The sequence below is a fragment of the Suricata suricatta genome, chromosome 2, assembly GCF_006229205.1.
Source record: "Suricata suricatta isolate VVHF042 chromosome 2, meerkat_22Aug2017_6uvM2_HiC, whole genome shotgun sequence".
In the NCBI taxonomy this organism is placed as follows: Eukaryota; Metazoa; Chordata; class Mammalia; order Carnivora; family Herpestidae; genus Suricata; species Suricata suricatta.
Window position 1 is genome coordinate 60,780,421 of NC_043701.1, and position 16,588 is coordinate 60,797,008.

Genomic DNA, 16,588 nt, shown 5'->3' on the forward strand with positions numbered 1-16,588 from the left:
CAAATATGTTTAAAAATGTCTTTTAACCGAGTTCTTTGGCATGCTTATAGACTTGAAGATTAAAAATATTTAAAACATAAAGGGTCTCTCTTAATATGAAAACTCTAAAAACAGTCCAATTTTCATTAAGGTTATAAAATCAAATACAATTATAATTTATGCTTAGAAGTTTAAGTATAAAATTAGTTTAAAAATTTTAATGGCTATATTAGGCTATATTAATGGCTATATTCTTTGCCAAATATGTTTACTGAAAAAATTTTTTAATATCTTAACTATGAAGTCTTAACTTCTCTACAGGCTCCCCCAAAATGTCTTGCTTTCTTATGCTACATTTTGTCAAATTGAAGCATTTCTTTACTTTCATAAAAGCAGAAAACAAGACAGAAGGACACTGTACCTTTGCTATGATTTGACATGTTAACATTATTATCAGAAAGAAATCTGTATTAAATTTCCCATGTAACCTCATTGAATTCAAGCTACGGCATTGGTGCTCACTTCCCCAAGGGTTAAAGTATTTAGTAAACTTGATTGGGTCAATCTCAATCTCATTTAGTTACATAGAAGTTATATATTATTGAGTAGTTTGACATAAAATTTTATTTACAAATGGAGTGCTACTTGATTTGATGGATACAGTGTTAAAAAAAGGAGAATAAAAAATTGTCCAGTTAATTACTTATAAGGTAGCAAGCACTATATTGACCTATTTTAAATGATTTATTGCTATTTTTCTGATACAGTGATGATTAGCACTCATTGACAGATTCTTGGATTATAACAGTTGGAAAATATGTGTTTGATATGAGATTCCCAAACTTGTTATCTCGTTAGTATTAGTAATTTTATATTTTCCAGCAATGATTGAAGATGGCAAAATAAAGACTAAAGTTAAATTAAGTGGCGTAGAGTAAAAAAATTGACAAGGTTTATTGCCGCTTTAATGTTTTTAAGGATGGAAATAGAACTATTAACATTTTGAAACATTCGGAATCTACAATAGCATAGGAACTAGTATAGGAACGTTGTGTAAATTGTATTACTCTGAAGTTGCCATGTATCTACAATTAGAAATGGTTGAATTATTAGAGAGAAGATTCACAAAGTCAAAGTCTTTTTCCCCTTTATTCAGATTTTAATAGTTTTGTTTACTAGTATATTGTATTAATCCAGACCATTTGGCTTAGGCTCCAGCGAAGTGAAGAAGGAAGAAAGAGGCTGGTGCTTTTGTTTTCTTCCTTCCCTTTATTGTTCTTTTGTTTGTATATTATAGGCATAGTGCCCTTGATCTTAGAAAATCAATCTCTTTTTCATAATAAACTTGAATTTCAAAGTTTCCCTATCTCAGAGTGTATATACAGGGTTGTTTCTTGGTTGTCAAAATTTAAAATCTTGATAAATCCTACAATTCTCAGCATTCAAGAAAAAGGTTAAAGATTCACATATAGTTCATTATTTTTGATTCATCAAATATTATACTAGGTAGACCATACCAGAAAACATAATATAGTGATATAGAAAATCCTGAATTATTTTGACTGTTTGGAGCCCATAACTTTTGTTCTTAGGTTAAAGTGCTATTCCAGTTGTCATTATATAAATATATCTATAGTTTGTGACTTAGAAACAAATACACTTTATAAAAAAAAAAAAGCCAAGATACCTGTGTCAGTTACATTTTAAAGTTATACACTGTTTTAAGGCTATGTATTTATTATTTAGAAAATATGACTTACATGAATATCTTCTGATGGACATAATATTGACAAAATATACACGATATTACTTTAACAAACTGCCATGCAACAAATACATTGTAATGAGGAAATTGAATATACATGACCTAATCTAATCTTGACATTTACATTGAAAATTTACAACATAACCAATACTTAAAATGTTTTTCTTATATTTGGCAGTAATGTCATTTTTTTACAATTTAAGTTTAAAACTTTTGAATGTGGGCTTAGTGAAACTTAGATGTTTCCCTAGTCTGTGACAACCTGAGGTACTAAACATTTTTCTCTTATTTCACTGTCTTCAAAGGTAATTTTTTTGTTTCTCTTAGGATCTATCCAAGAATTGTGTATTACTGCATTGTTAGGCATAGGATCAGCTTCCACGATGGAAACAACTCGTTTTTTCATTTTACTTTTCAAGACCTTTTGAAATTTTTGTCTAGTGAATGCATATAATAATGGATGAAATATAGTTGTTCCATAAGCCATGACTAGAAAACATAACCTTAATTTTACTAAAAGGTCACTTGGGCCTAAACATAAAATGGTGGTATTTAAGACAGAAATTGGTGTCCAGCAGAGAAGAAATGTAGAAATGATCAATAAAGACATCCTGAAGACTCTTTTTTGCCTTTCTCGTCGTTCTCGGTGTCGTTTCACAGCTCGCCGGAGGGCAATTATTACAGAGACCGAAGTTCTTACACCAAAGACTACATTTCTCCCACCACTGCCTTGTGACATGTCTGTAGTCTCATGTTGTGTGGTTAGAGAAATTGTCTTTTTCTTTCTTGCTTTCTTCTTCTGCCCTGTCGAAAATCTTGTGCCTATTCGAATATTAAGAGCCTGAAGGATTTTGGTGTATGTGATTAACATCACTATGACAGTGAAAAAGAATATTGGGATCTGTACTAGCAGGTGATAATACATTCCCAGTTCAGTGTAGTATTCATTTGTACTGACACACAAAAGTGTCTTGTTTTCCCATGTGTTTCCACTTCGAAGACTGAAAAAATTTACCTCAATAAAGGGAATCAGGAAAGAGAAAAATGAAAAAATCCAAATGGATATCATCAGCATTGCAGCTCTGCCCATTGTCAGAATTCGGTTTGCAGGTTTTACGGAGATGTCGTATCTGTCCAGAGTGATAGCAAAAACGTTGATTGCTGTTGAGACGCTGGCAAAAGATACACAGGCCTCGTGGAAACAGCAGATGAGAGCAGTGTTACTTTCCAGTGAAAGCAGAAGGATGACTATAGTTAGAGGAATACATCCCACACAAATTATTACATCAAGTACATGAAGATTCATTGTAATAATGTTGCTGACAGAGTTGATTAAGTTGGATTTCATGCAGTAAAGTACCAATACGGTGAGGTTGCTGCCAAGTCCCAACACAATTTCTATCATAAGAAATCCGGTGAGAGATACTTGAAAGCTTAATGGGTAGGATAGTGGTTGGTACATATTGCTGTTGATGTCATCAGTGTCATCTCTCACTGTAATGTTAGATTCAGACTGCATGTTGATTTCCAGAATAGGAGAAAAACACATTCTTTTGGAGCAGTTGGTGTTTTCCCTAGAAAGTGAAATAGAATAAACTCTTTGATATTTGGCAATTTAAATGACGTATAAAACATGTGTTCCTTGTTTAAAAAAATCTTTTTATAGTGTACTTGACTTAATTTTGAAGTTTCTAAACTATTAATGGTAAAGGTAGAGTTAGGAGACATCAAGGATGCATTGTTTTGATGTAATAGGAAGTTGGCTTCTCCCTTTAAAGATGACTGTGTGGGGAATTCTTTTATATTTTTCACAATTACTTAATATCCTAAAACAATTGTCCTCATTTGGGATTTTCAAGCTTATTGAGATACAGTATATTTTTGTACAATAAAGCTACCCACTATGCAAAACTAATTTTAGCCCAGTGTTTTAAGATTTCATCTTAAAATGTTGTGAGTAGGTAGGTAATAAACGCTATTTTAATATGTTCTAGCATAATTAGTGTAGGTGTAATTATTCTCATGAGGTTTCAGATGAACAGGACAAGTGTTCATTGAAAATGATAAATGGCACAGAGCACTAGTTGTTTAAAATCATTTTGTCCACGTTCTTGGTGAAAATCATATTCATGAGTCAACACTGTGCTTGGGGATATTTGGAATTATTTCCCACAGAAGTAGGCAAATGATAAATGTTACATATTTCATAGTGAAAATGATCACCGAACTTTGTAAGGGACAAACTTATGTTATAAAAATCGGATGAAAAAAAGAACATGCTAAAATATAACACCACAAAACTTGATAAAAGAGCCGTAAATCACTCCAGTGAATGATTTATTTTGTGACCACACCCTCTCGTATGTTATGGAAGGAGAAAATTGAAATTTAATATCTTAATAAGAAATAACCATTTTTGAAGTGGTTTAAAAGAATATATCACTTGATTTTGTTTAAACAGGATTATTAAAGTAAAATATGAAATTTTAGGGAAAAAGGTGTATCTGAAGCCCATTTTCTGAGAAATCTTTTAAAGTTACACATCCCTGTGAAACCTTTTTTTTTTTTTTTAAATCACCCAGTGTGTATAATTTTGAGGAAAATTAAGTAAACAAACTCTTTAGCTAATTCATTTAAATCTGTATTTTAATGTGTAGAGGTTTAGAGTAATTTATAAAAATAATGTCTGATTTTTCTGGGCCAGTATGGCAGTAGTGAGTATATTCAGTTAAAATATAAAATCATACAACCAACTATATTTCACATTTCATGTACAGCATTTTGACTACAAAATCATAATTGAACATAAATTATAAAAGCTATATAATAATTTTCCAAATTCATGTTAACCTGTCTCATGATGTAACTTTTGATAGAATACTGTTTTATTTACGCATATTATTTTAGGGGTGCTATTTCAGAAACACAGATGATAACATTATCAATTACTTCTGGACTTGGTATAAAGTATAAAGTAAGTGAAAGTCTTAGCTAGCACTGAAATCCTATACAAATGGAGAATTTTAAGTGTGCCAAATTTTCGGAACTGACAGAGTAAATAAACATCTTTTGTCACCTCGGTGACATTTAGAATTAAATAAAGCAGAAATGCCAAGTTAGATGATAATTAGGTACAGTGCATCTCCTCTAGAGCGAGGTTGTTTTCTTTTGTAAATGTTAAACAGCGTGGTGCATGCATCTTCTGACCTACCTGTTTGCTGTGGCCTTATGGGCCCTTTGGCTCACTACGGCAGGTTTTCACAAATTGATACATGATGTCATTGACAGATTTTGACATGATTTTTTTTTTTACCTGACAACAGTGAAGTAGCTGTGTTTTATTTCATGTCTTGTAGAAATTCTTTCATTTTTCTCTCCAATACTTCAAACTGCATGAATTGTGAGATTTAGTTGGCTGATGGATTTCTAAAGACCAGTACAAACATTTGTGTTTGTTTTGCCTTAGAAAGTCACGACCAAGAGAAACTTCCTCAAATGGTAGGAATTATATTTCCCTTTGAGGGAATATATGATAGTGTCTCTTTATTTTCCAGAATATGTGAAAGCAAAAAAGGAAACATATGGTTTCTAGCTTCTAAAATGTTTTTAGACATCCTTTTGTTACAAATGTAAACGTTTCTATAGCAGTCCTCATTATTTTGAAATGATTTCTTGATCACATAACTTGCTTTATATTCTAAATCCAGTCCATGTTCTTTTGATAAAAACCATCTGCTATTTAATTTGATTTGTTTTCATGAGAAGAGGATACATAGTCATAAAACTTAGATGAAAAAATCCTTTAATAGTAATATCGACTGCTACGAATATCTGAATATTTAGTGCAGAAAATACTTGATAAAGCTTCATTTAGCTTGTTGCTAATGTGTGGCACTCTCTTTTTGGTAATCCATGTCTCATTCTTTCTTCAGAAATCACCTCCACAATCCTGGTATGTTAAAGTATAAACTCCCCCTTTAAAAATGCTCACCATTTTGTTTTTAGGCTTTTGCAGTCAAATTGTTTTTCTTTTTAGGTCTGTTTTATAGAGCATCTTCTGAGGATGATTACTGTCGATGTGTTGTATACCAGCAGTAATGTGGACCTGTCTTTTCTGGTTTTAACTCCTTGGTGTCTTAAATTCATATGTTAGAAGAATGTCCTGCAGTTTGTGGTTCAGACAGCTAGGGAGGTGCTTGATCAGATGCATTCTTCATATTGCCACTTGTAAATACTGAATTAGCTGCTGTGGGCCCTTGTGAAAAAGAAAAAGAAAGTGATTAAGAAATAGGGCGCCTGATAATTTCCAATTAACTCAAAGTTACTTTAGTTTTGTTGACTTTTGCACTGTACCCAGTATTTGCTATCCAAGTAAGCAAGCTGTGTTATCAGAGCCACAACTTATGTATAAATTTAAGGGTTTCTTTAAACAAAATGTTTCTTTTCCTAACAGAGATTGCAAATATTATGTTATTTAATAACAGAGGTAACATAAATACAACCATGAACGAACTGCATTTTTAAAACTAATTTCTGTTCTCATTTTGGAAGCTAACCTGTGTTGTCAGAGATTATGAGCCATTGGCATACATGAAACATACTGTGGTTCTCTCCTGTCTTTACAATAAATTTAACACTGTTTCCTACTGCAAAACAGTGATCAGCACCTGGGTTGAGTTTTAACTGATTAAAACAAATTCTATGATAAGATTGTATAAATTTCCACTGGTGAATTGTTCATGTAGTTGAAATGTAAAAGGTAATGCAAAATGTAACTGCAAATCAAAAATTTTCAATGAACATGCTCAGTAATAAACTTAACCTAAAACTGAATGCTAAATAATAGCTAAATAGTAAACCTGGCTCTTTTGAGAAATAGAAGCAGTGTTTGAGCACTTGACAAAAACTGTACCGAAGACATTAAGAATATTTAGTAGGTCTGAAGTGACTTAAGCTGATGTCTTCATAGTGAATCAACAAAGAATATTTTTGGTATTTAACATTACATCCTATAAAAATGACATTTAAAATGTTATGTCCTAAAAGAAAAAGATCTAGGAAATACATGTTTAGCAATAAATAGAATTAAGCAAAATAAACTCCTAATATTTAGGCTAAAAAATTTCAAAGTAATTTTACCCCACTATTGCCAGTTCAAAAGCAGCCGTATACTGTAATAAGGGAACACATCTTACCTCCGCTAAAGGTTTGATAAATTCCTGATGTAGTTGAAGCGTTTCCAGTTTTGATTGATTCATTTTGTTCACTTGTTAGCAGAGGACTGGGGGAAGAGGGTCATAAACATCTCTTCAGAAAAGACCTTAATGAAAATATGTGTCTGTACTGTGCCATTGTCTCAGCAGTCCTGCTAATGTATGGAACGTGGAGTGCTGCCTAGAGGCTGCTGCAGTCTCTCACTCTTCCTACTGTGGAATCAATAAGCATCTGAAAAACGTAGTGAAGTAATTGCACATACTGAAGGCTTCTTGTCTCCAGAGACAACATTTAGATTCAGTCTTTCTAAAAAGGAATGGCACTGCTTTTCAGAGGAAAGCCTGTTCGGGGCAGCTTTTGCAGAATGACAGCCTACCTTGTCGCCTCTCTCCACTGCAGAGAGATGCAGTGCATTCACTAATTTTGATTGGTCAGTTGTATTGGGCTTAAACTGTGCTTCATATGGATAGCAGGGATTTCTTCCCCCCCCCCGTTTTATATAAGGATGCTTTTTTAAAAGCCTATATTTATAAGTGGTTGTATGCTGATCTTAAATAGACTATGAGTAAATTAGTCTTTTAAAAATGTGTATTCTATTCTGGTTTGTTGTTCACTTATGCCAAACATTTAAAAAATGCAGAGAAGTGGAGGGGGGTGAGAAAGAATTACATGGTAAAAAGTGCATATTCTTTTTGAAGCCTAAATGATTGCTCTTGAGAATATTTGAGTTGTTTATATGTTTTTTGGTTGAGAGTCTTTGTTCTACAAATAGAAAGCCACTGCATCTTTACTGTGAACCACTTTGAATTTCAACTAGTTTGTTTGTATTCAAGTCATCTTCTCTGTGTATTTCAAATTGTTGTGAACATCTCAAGGTGTTAAACATTGTTATGACAGCAGTATTCATTCAGGTATTCATTCATTCATTCATTCATTCAAAATATTAATGAGATTGACCCAAGGTGGTTCTACTTTAAGTTATTAAAAAAAAATTCTATTGATATTAGCATAGTCTACTGTATAAAAAAAGATTGTCATGTGAGGTTCTTTTCATATTACTACTCAGTCTTCACCTTCAGTAACCCTTTTATTTAGTAGATACATACTAATCATTTGCCATAATATTTTAGTTCAACTGGCTATTTCTGTTTTTAACCAGGGTGCTTTTAATGGATTGCTATGCTTTAAATGTTATATGTAGGGATATGCTAATGTTACTGGGTAAACATATCAGTAAAAGAAAAAGGAAGTTAGTTTATATGCCTTCATAAGTTGTAAAGCTAAATTATTTTAAGATATGTTGTCAAAAGAATAAAAACAATGGTATAAGTAACTTAAAATATTACTTTAAAATTAAATTTCTCTTAACTTTGGTTACCTACGTATTCTCAGTATTGAGAAAAATCGTGTGTTTGTTTGTTTTTAGATTTGAGTATGTAAAGTGACTGGATTCTATATCTGTTGACAAAATAGAAGACCTTGCAAATGACTGAATTATTAGAATATTGACCGCTTATTTCCATTATTTTAGGAACTTTAGTTATATTCATTTTTAAAAATGTATGCCAAATTTCTACTTGTAACTAGAATTATTCCCTTATTATTTAAAAAATCAATATACATTTTTGTAATCTTCCCTTACTGTTGAAATTTCACAGAGGGTGGCTGAGTAGTATATGAGTTTTGAATTGCATTTGTATAGAAGTTGAGAGTAAAGTGGAAAATTTTGTTGTGAATTTCTAAAATTTTATGCACAATTTGGGGAAACAGTTTCAGCAATGCCAAATATTAAAATGTGCTACTTTTCATGCATTTTGAAAGTTGCAAAGAAGGGTGTCACTAGAACGCGACCAATGTTCAAAGATAGCATGCAGATGCGTGCGTACACAGACACACACACACACACACACACACACAATGTGACTTTAAGCTTCTAACTAATATCACAGCTTCCAACTAGAATCCGAAAAGATATTAGCATCAATTGAAACTTGTGGCGGGGAAGAGAAATCATTAACATAGTGAAACACACAGAGTGCTTTTCTGCCAAAGAGTTCAAGTGTGCTTATGTATATTGTCAAAATATACCTATGGAGTAGAGGAGAGCAAGGCACAAAGCAGTTTAATGACTTGAAAAAGTCTAGGTAAGTTAGCAGCAGAGCCGGTGTTAGAACTCTGCTACCTACTCGCACCTAGCACCCAAATAGTTGGCCCTCTCTCTGGAAAATTCTGAAGATAGTTGGGACTTAGAATTGGACGATATGGGTTCAGTCACTGTTGATTAGTTCTGTGACTTTTGGCAAGTCAGGCATTCTTTGGGACACAATATAGTTTTGATTATTTCTGTTGAGGTTTATATTTGTTTTTTTGTGATTCTCTGAAATACAGTATTTCCAAGTTATACTCAAACTATTTTGAAAAAAAAATTGTTATCTCTGTAAGAAATAATGGCAGCAAAAAAGCTCAAATTTGGACATTGCTCTTTATTCCCTGTGCAAGTGACTTGTGAATAAGGGTACACAAAATACCACAATGATTACTTTCATTGCATGCAATGCTTAGTATAGTTTTTCTTTTAAAAACCTCAATTTGGTGATTATAAGGTTCTCTGATTTGTTAACAGGATAATCTTGACTTCCTTTTTTCTGGTTTTAACAAAGATGATAATACCTAAACTATTGGATTCAGAATTAGATTATATTATTTTCATGAAAAAATTAGAATCAAATTACATGTCAGAATTTACAGATTCTAATTTTCATAGTAACAGATTTTTATACTTATGCATTTAGTATATTTTGTATTTACATGGGATACTAATTTTGAAAAATTGGTGATTTAAAACCAGATTTTATGTTATAAAATAATTTTATAGCTTAATTATTAGCTAATTAATAACCTAGAGAAAGTTTTACCTTGCAAATGATAACTAAGCAATAGATATGAATCTAACCCCAAATGTCTCCATTCTTTCCCCAAATTCGGTTTTTGTTTTTTGTTATAAATATTTTGATTGCAGTGGAATTTTGATTCCTAAAGTTTTCGATATGGGGGTCTTTGACTTTTAATTGTATACACTTGTTCCCTTAAGTTCAGACAACTGTGAATGTGAGGGAGTAGTTTGTTCACATTTACACTTCACTGTTCATGTCCGCTCACTGTTGCCCAGCTTGTTTCTGGTTCTGATACTACATTTTTGATGATTCTGAGTTTGTAAGTAAAAAAACAAAAAAACTCAACTGGGTGAAATATTAAAATTAACCACAACTGAAAATTTCTTTGAAACTTGTTTGTAGAGTGTATAAACAAAAGTAGTTTCTAACGGCTGGGAAAATCACATTTTAAATCGTATTGCTTTCTGAGTGTTTTCTCAGTGACTACCTAACAGAGCTCTCAGCTCGCTCTGATACTAACGCCCAGTGAAGAAAGGATTATGTCGGTTTAAGGCCAATTCAGAAATTTCATTTGGCTTCTCAACTTTAAATTTCTTTCACAACAAATGTTTTACCAGTAAAAGAGAAATGGACCATCTGCTGAAACCTCCATCAAGTGTGGCATAGCCAAAGTAGTAGAGAGTCAACAACATTGGTGATTCATTATTGGTACACGAATAATTGAAAACTGATTATGATTAAAGTACATGCATCAGAATTTTATACTCTAACAGAAAAACTCCATGAAATGTTCTTCCCCAACCTTGCCCACTTCACCTAAGTTGGGCATATAAAATTATTCATTTTTGTTTTTAACACTATATATTTGTACGTCAGTTTACCAGCATGACATGTATTATAAAAATACATAATTTTTCTTTCATTTTCTCATCCAAACCTAGATTTTGGACCCTTTGACTATTACTAATGTTTTTAAAAAATATTTTAATAGACTTACTGTTCTTATTTTTTGAGAGAGTGTGCCTGCACACATGCACAAGAGGGGGAAGGACACAGAGAGAGGGAGAGAGAGAAAGTCCCAGCTAGGCTTCACACTCAGTGCTGAGCGTGATGCAGGGCTCCATTCCACGACACTGGGGGATCATGACCTGAGCCAAAATCAAGAGTCAGATGCTCAACCAACTGTGCCACCTAGGTGTCCCTATTACTACTTTTTGATCTGTTTGTTGTCCTAATGATGGCTTGTTGTTTTGGGGGCCTGGTCCAAATTATTACCACTCCTTCCCTCAGTTTTTTTGACTCTCTGTTTTCACAGCCTTATACTCTGCTGTACATTCTTAAATATTATGGATAATTTTTGTTGATGTTTTTCTCTCATATTTACATCTCGTATATAGTCATGTTTGTGCCCTTTTCCCTCATTGGCTTCTCTTCTTGCTTTTCTGTTGTTTCATTTTCTTTGTCTAATTCTCCTTTGTAGTTTGTTATACAGAATCATATTCATTTCTGTGTCCTGAATCCAAGTCAGGTGATGACCTAGATTATATATTTAACAAAGTTATGGCAAATCCCCTTGTCTGTGCTGTGAATTAGTCTTGTGATCCGGTGGGAGACGTAGAATGGTCATCTATGAACGGGTGGTCTATTCTTGAATTGGTTAGACACATAATGGTTTTTTTTATGTGTAAAGCCAGAGAATGGTAGAGTTCCACTACAGATTCAGTAATTTCCATGGTACTACTTGGAGAATCCATTTGGGAAAATAAATGCATTTTTAGAGTTTACTAATAATAGGTAAAGGCTGTGCTCACTGGTAACTTTGTGCTATTAAAATAAAGCAATATATCCTCAGTTACTCCTACTCGTAGTCTCCAATTAGGGATATACTATCTATAAAAAGTTCTGTGGTTTTGAAAGATACTACAAAGGATTTATGGATTAATCTGGGGGAGAGTCGACATCTTAATATTGAGTCTTCCAATTTATGGATATGGTGTCTGTTTTTAGATTTTCTTTGATTTATTTTATCAGTGTTTTATAGTATTTAGTTTATAGATTTTGCACATATCTTGTTTGTAATTATTTTACTTCCTTAGTGCTATTGAAGTAGCACCTAATTTTTTGAAACAAAATTCCAATTTTTAATTTTTGGTATATAGAAATAGGATTTTTAGGGATATTGGCCTTGTATCCTGCCGCTTTATTAAACTCGTATTGGGGACTTTTTTTTTTTTATATGAAGTTGGTGGTGTTTTCTGTATGGGCAATTATTATCATCTGCAAATAGAGACAATTTACTTATTTTTGAACCATGTGTGATTTTTATTTCTTGCCTTATGTACTGCTTAGGACTTCTGGTATTAGATTTGATATGAGTGTGTAGGGAAAGGCACTCTGCCAAGGGACTTGGCATTCCTGAAGGTCCTAGGGTATGCTGGGCATTGCTGGCTGTACCAAGAATGCAAAGACCTGACTGTTCTTTATTGGGTCCATTTGTGTTTGAAGCTAGCAACCTTGAGGGATGCAGTAATAACTCCCCAGGCAAAGAGCAGACTTGCTTCTGATTGTTATAAAAATGGTAAATTTTTTACGCTCAGTGTTATTTGGCTGTGATGCAAACCCACTGTGTACAGAGTATTCACCTAGGCCCCTCTGCCAGGGGGACTTGGCTGCGACAGTGAACTGCCACTGATGTGATCCTCATACTGCTTGCTGTGTCATGGGTAATAAAGTCCTTAGCTGGTAACCCAGGCATCTTATGTCTTTTGCCAGCAACCATGACAAGAGCAGACTAGCTTTATAGCTTGCGAGTAAAGTAAAATCCTAAACCCTTCACGATTTTTGACAATGTTGGCAACAAGGATATGAGGTTGACAGAAACATGGCTTCCTGCAGGAAAAGACAGGTGTCCCTGTGGGCCAGTTTAAGTGATAGGAGATCCAGCAGCAAATGCTCTTGTTGCAGTGGTAAGCTAGTAGATCCCCTGCTGACCTACCTATTAATGAATATTTAGAGGCTAAGTACTGAGAAGTAGAATGGAGCTGCCTGAATGGTTCTTTGATTGGTGCTCATTCTCTAGGCTGGAGGTGGAAAGATTGTTATTATGTTAGTATACCGCTAGGCCCGAGGCAAAAGGCAGTGGCTGCTGAGTCAAGGGGTCCTCACAACTAGAATGAAAGGTGTCAGCACTAAGGATGTGTAGGCCAAGTACATTATAACTTTATTGGTTGAGGCCAAGTAGGCAGCTTGAACATGCATGCAAGTCTTGCTTTTTGGTGCAGAGCCCCCCTTGCTCTCTGCTCTCTGATTCTTTTCTTACTGTTTAAGCTGCTTCAGATCAAAGCTTGGTGTGGTTGGGAACCTCAAGGATGGGGGGAATTCAAACTTCTATAGCTCTGTTGGATAGGGTGCCCACGCACCATCCTACCTGGTCCTGTGGGGAGAAAAGATGCTAGCTGGCAGGGGGGCTGGCAGGGTGCGCAGGGCACAATATGGACACCCAGGCTCTTGCAAGAACTGGGAAGGATGAGGGAGGAAGTGGCACTGACTCCGGTGTGAGGAGCTGAACAGAAGAGCCTCCCACCACCCCAGCCCTCCCCTGCAGGCTAGCCCCCGCTACCCCACTGCCCTGTACTCCCCCTGCTCCTGGTCAGAGAATGATGTCTTCTCCTGGCAGCTCTGGTTGTAATCCGTTTTGTGTGTATGTCAGATCCCTTGGTCTATGTTCCTGGAGGGGGGAAAACGGTCAAATTCAAGAAAACTAGAGTGTGGGCACAGTCTCTGGGCTTGTTCAATATACTCTTGTTCTGGCTTCCTCTGCCAAGTATATATTTGGTATTGCCATTTTTACGTATACATGCTTACACTGTGAATGCATATGAGTTCTCAGGAGATTTTCCCATTCGTGGGCTGCTGCATATCCCCTCCCTGAGTGATCCAGCACAAACAATGGATTATCCCTAGAGGAAAGAAGAAAAAAATGAAGCTTTGGTTAAAGACGTTTGTGGCTGCTAAGGTACTCAGGCCATTTCTTAGTACAGCAGTGCCACCTGCCTGACCCAGCTACCAAGTGCACCTCTTTTAGAAGGGCCTATTGCTAAGGTCTTAAAACCAAACACCTGACCCATGGACTCCTTGCGACTCTCTGGCATGATGTATGCTTTCTCAGACTTGATGGTTAACAAGGAAAGGACCCAAGCAACTGAATTGATTGAATGAAAATGGTTTGGTTAGGGAAGCAGCCAGCCTGGCCTTCGTGTCATCTTGGTTTTGCATGAAGTGGTGGGAATGACCCCTTTTGGGAAAAACTGTATCTTACAACTGAAATATCTCTCACTACTCAAAGCAAAGCCCCTGGCCTTAGGGGGGCCCTTGATTTACCAAAGTTCCTATGAAAACCTTGGTCTGAATCACTGATGGTTCAGCCTAGATCCAAGTATCAAATGTACTGCTGCAGCTTTTCAGCCAGTGCCAGCTATAGAAAACTGAGAGTGGATGTGACCACTTGACTCTGTTCTCAGAGCTCTGACCAGTACACCCCTTGATGAACACTAGGGTATTTTTATTGACTCTAGGCTCTTGCTAGTAACTCAGCCTCCAGGCATGCCACTTGGGAGATCAGCAGATCAAAAACCTCTCTCTATGGGGATGCAAACTATGGAAATAAATTGAGGCTGTCAGTCAGTTTGAGTTACTCAAGTTTATGCCTCCCAGATTGCTGCCATTTCTCCTCAGATCCATTACTGTTTGGAATGTAACAGCATATTCATCATAAGAGACTGGGCAACCCCTGTGTCCTGGGTTTGGGGAAGCGGACTTTTCAGTGTTCCTTCCCCACTTCCACTTGTAGGACTAATTCTTTCTTTTTTTATTTTTTGTTCTCAAGTTAATTAACATACAGTGTAGTTTTGGCTTCAAGAGTAGAACCCAGGGATTTGAATCTCTTACATATAACACCCAGTGCTCATCCCGAAAAGTGCCTTCTTTAATGCCTCTCACCCATTTACCTCACCCCCATCCCCATCAACCCTGTTCTCCGAATTTAAGGGTCTATTACAGTTTGCCTCCCTTTCTGTTTTATTTTATTTTACTTTTCCTTCCTTTTCCCTATGTTCATCTGTTAAGTTTCTCAAATTCCACATATGAGTGAAATCATATGATAATGTCTTTCTATGACTGACTTATTTTACTTAGCGTAATACCCTCCAGTTCCATCCATGTTGTTGTCAACGGCAAGATTTCATTCTTTTTTGTCACTGAGTAATACTTCATTGTATGTATATATGTGTGTGTATATATGTCTATATATTTATGTATGTGTATATATGTATACACACACATATACACACATACACCCCACATCTTCTTTGTCCATTCATCAGTTGATAAGTGGACATTTGATTTGAGCCCTTTCCATACTTTGGCTATTGTTGATACTGCTCCTCTAAACATTGACGTGCCCGTGCCCCTTTGAATAAGCATTTTTGTATCCGTTGGATAAATTCCTAGTAGTTTCCAAAGAAGACATCCAGATGGCAAACAGACACATGAAAAGATGCTCAACATCACTCGTCAGGGAAATATAAATCAAAACGACAATGAGATACCACCTGACACAGGTCAGAGTGGCTAAAATTAACTAAGGAAACAACAGATGTTGGTGAGGATGTGGAGAAAGGGAAACTCTCTTGCTGTGGTGCAGCTGCTCTGGAAAACTGTGTGGAGAGGCTCTTCAAAAAATTAAAAGTAGAACTACCCTACGACCCAGCAACTGTAGTACTAATTCTTTTTCCTTCCCCAGGGGTAAAGGGTTTTTTTGTTTGTTTGTTTGTTTTTGTGTTGTTTTTTTCCTGTTTCCTTCCCCTGGCTCTAATGGGATTTCAACAGTGACCAGAGAGTGACAGAGGGTATTGCACTGCCATCAGTGGTTTTAGTCCTTTTCTCCTCCCTTGTATTAGAGAGTATGGAAAGGAGCCAGGTTAGGCTTCATGCCTTGCTCTCAGTGGCTGCTCCTTTTGCCACACTTGCACCATGAGGGGCACTTTCCCAGGCTTCTTACTCTGCATCTAGTCCTTTTTCTGTGTGCATACCTGCTGAGATTTGCGAAGAAGAATCTGGATAGGTATGCTTTCCTTTTTATGTTTGTGCCCTCCATAGGTTCTATAGCTATTGCTAGCACACAGCCTTCATCACTTCATTAACAATTTTAGCTGTATTATTTTTATTAGTATCTAATATTGTTTTCCCAGGGTGGTCATGTCCCATATGTCTTTCAAAGCACCTGTTTTTCCTTAGAGCTTGAGTTGGTTGGTTGCCTATAGCCTCAGCTCTCCTGGCCGTGATTTACCATGATAATCGCTTAATTTCATGACCCTTGTTGGTCATGGTAGAATACCCTATAAAATATCGCTTGATATTGTTTGCAAGTATTTTGGTAAAGTCTTTTGTCTGTATGTTCATGATCTGCCATTTTCTTGTAATGTTTTAGTCTGGTTTTGGAATCAGGACAGTGTGGGATTTGTTAAGTGAATTGAAAAACATTTTCTCTTTCTTTAGTTAAATTTGTGGAGGATCAAGACTAGTCCTTCCTCAGAAATTACATGCTGCTTTTTTTCCCCCCTAGGAAGTGTGTCTTGGGTTTTTCCCTTATTATTTTCTTTACTTTTTTTTTTCCTCTTCTTTTTTTTGGTGGTGGGGGTGGTTATGTTTAAATGAAGTTGCTTTTACAACACCAAAG

At 35.5% G+C, this 16,588-nt stretch overlaps 2 protein-coding genes across 3 annotated transcripts in view; one reads left to right on the forward strand and one right to left on the reverse strand.

Annotated features, from left to right (window-relative positions):
- COG5 (component of oligomeric golgi complex 5) overlaps positions 1-16,588 on the forward strand; it is a 302,966-nt gene that overhangs the window by 69,398 nt on the left and 216,980 nt on the right. The gene's annotated exons all lie outside the window — the stretch shown is intronic.
- Positions 905-7,296, reverse strand: GPR22 (G protein-coupled receptor 22). Of its 2 annotated transcripts, none has more exons than XM_029927216.1 (3): positions 6,940-7,296; positions 5,736-5,999; positions 905-3,318 (listed from the first exon to the last, which is right to left on the reverse strand). In XM_029927216.1, the coding sequence occupies exon 3, from the start codon at positions 3,291-3,293 to the stop codon at positions 1,992-1,994; it is 1,302 nt and encodes a 433-aa protein (XP_029783076.1). In that variant the 5' UTR covers positions 3,294-3,318; positions 5,736-5,999; positions 6,940-7,296; the 3' UTR covers positions 905-1,991. The 2 variants fall into 2 exon arrangements, with proteins under 2 accessions (XP_029783076.1, XP_029783067.1); XM_029927207.1 differs by having other exon boundaries at positions 4,956-5,999.

Coding starts and splice junctions, on each gene's coding strand:
- GPR22 (XM_029927216.1), bottom strand. CDS start 3,293: ATGTGTTTTTCTCCTATTCTGGAAATCAACATGCAGTCTGAATCTAAC.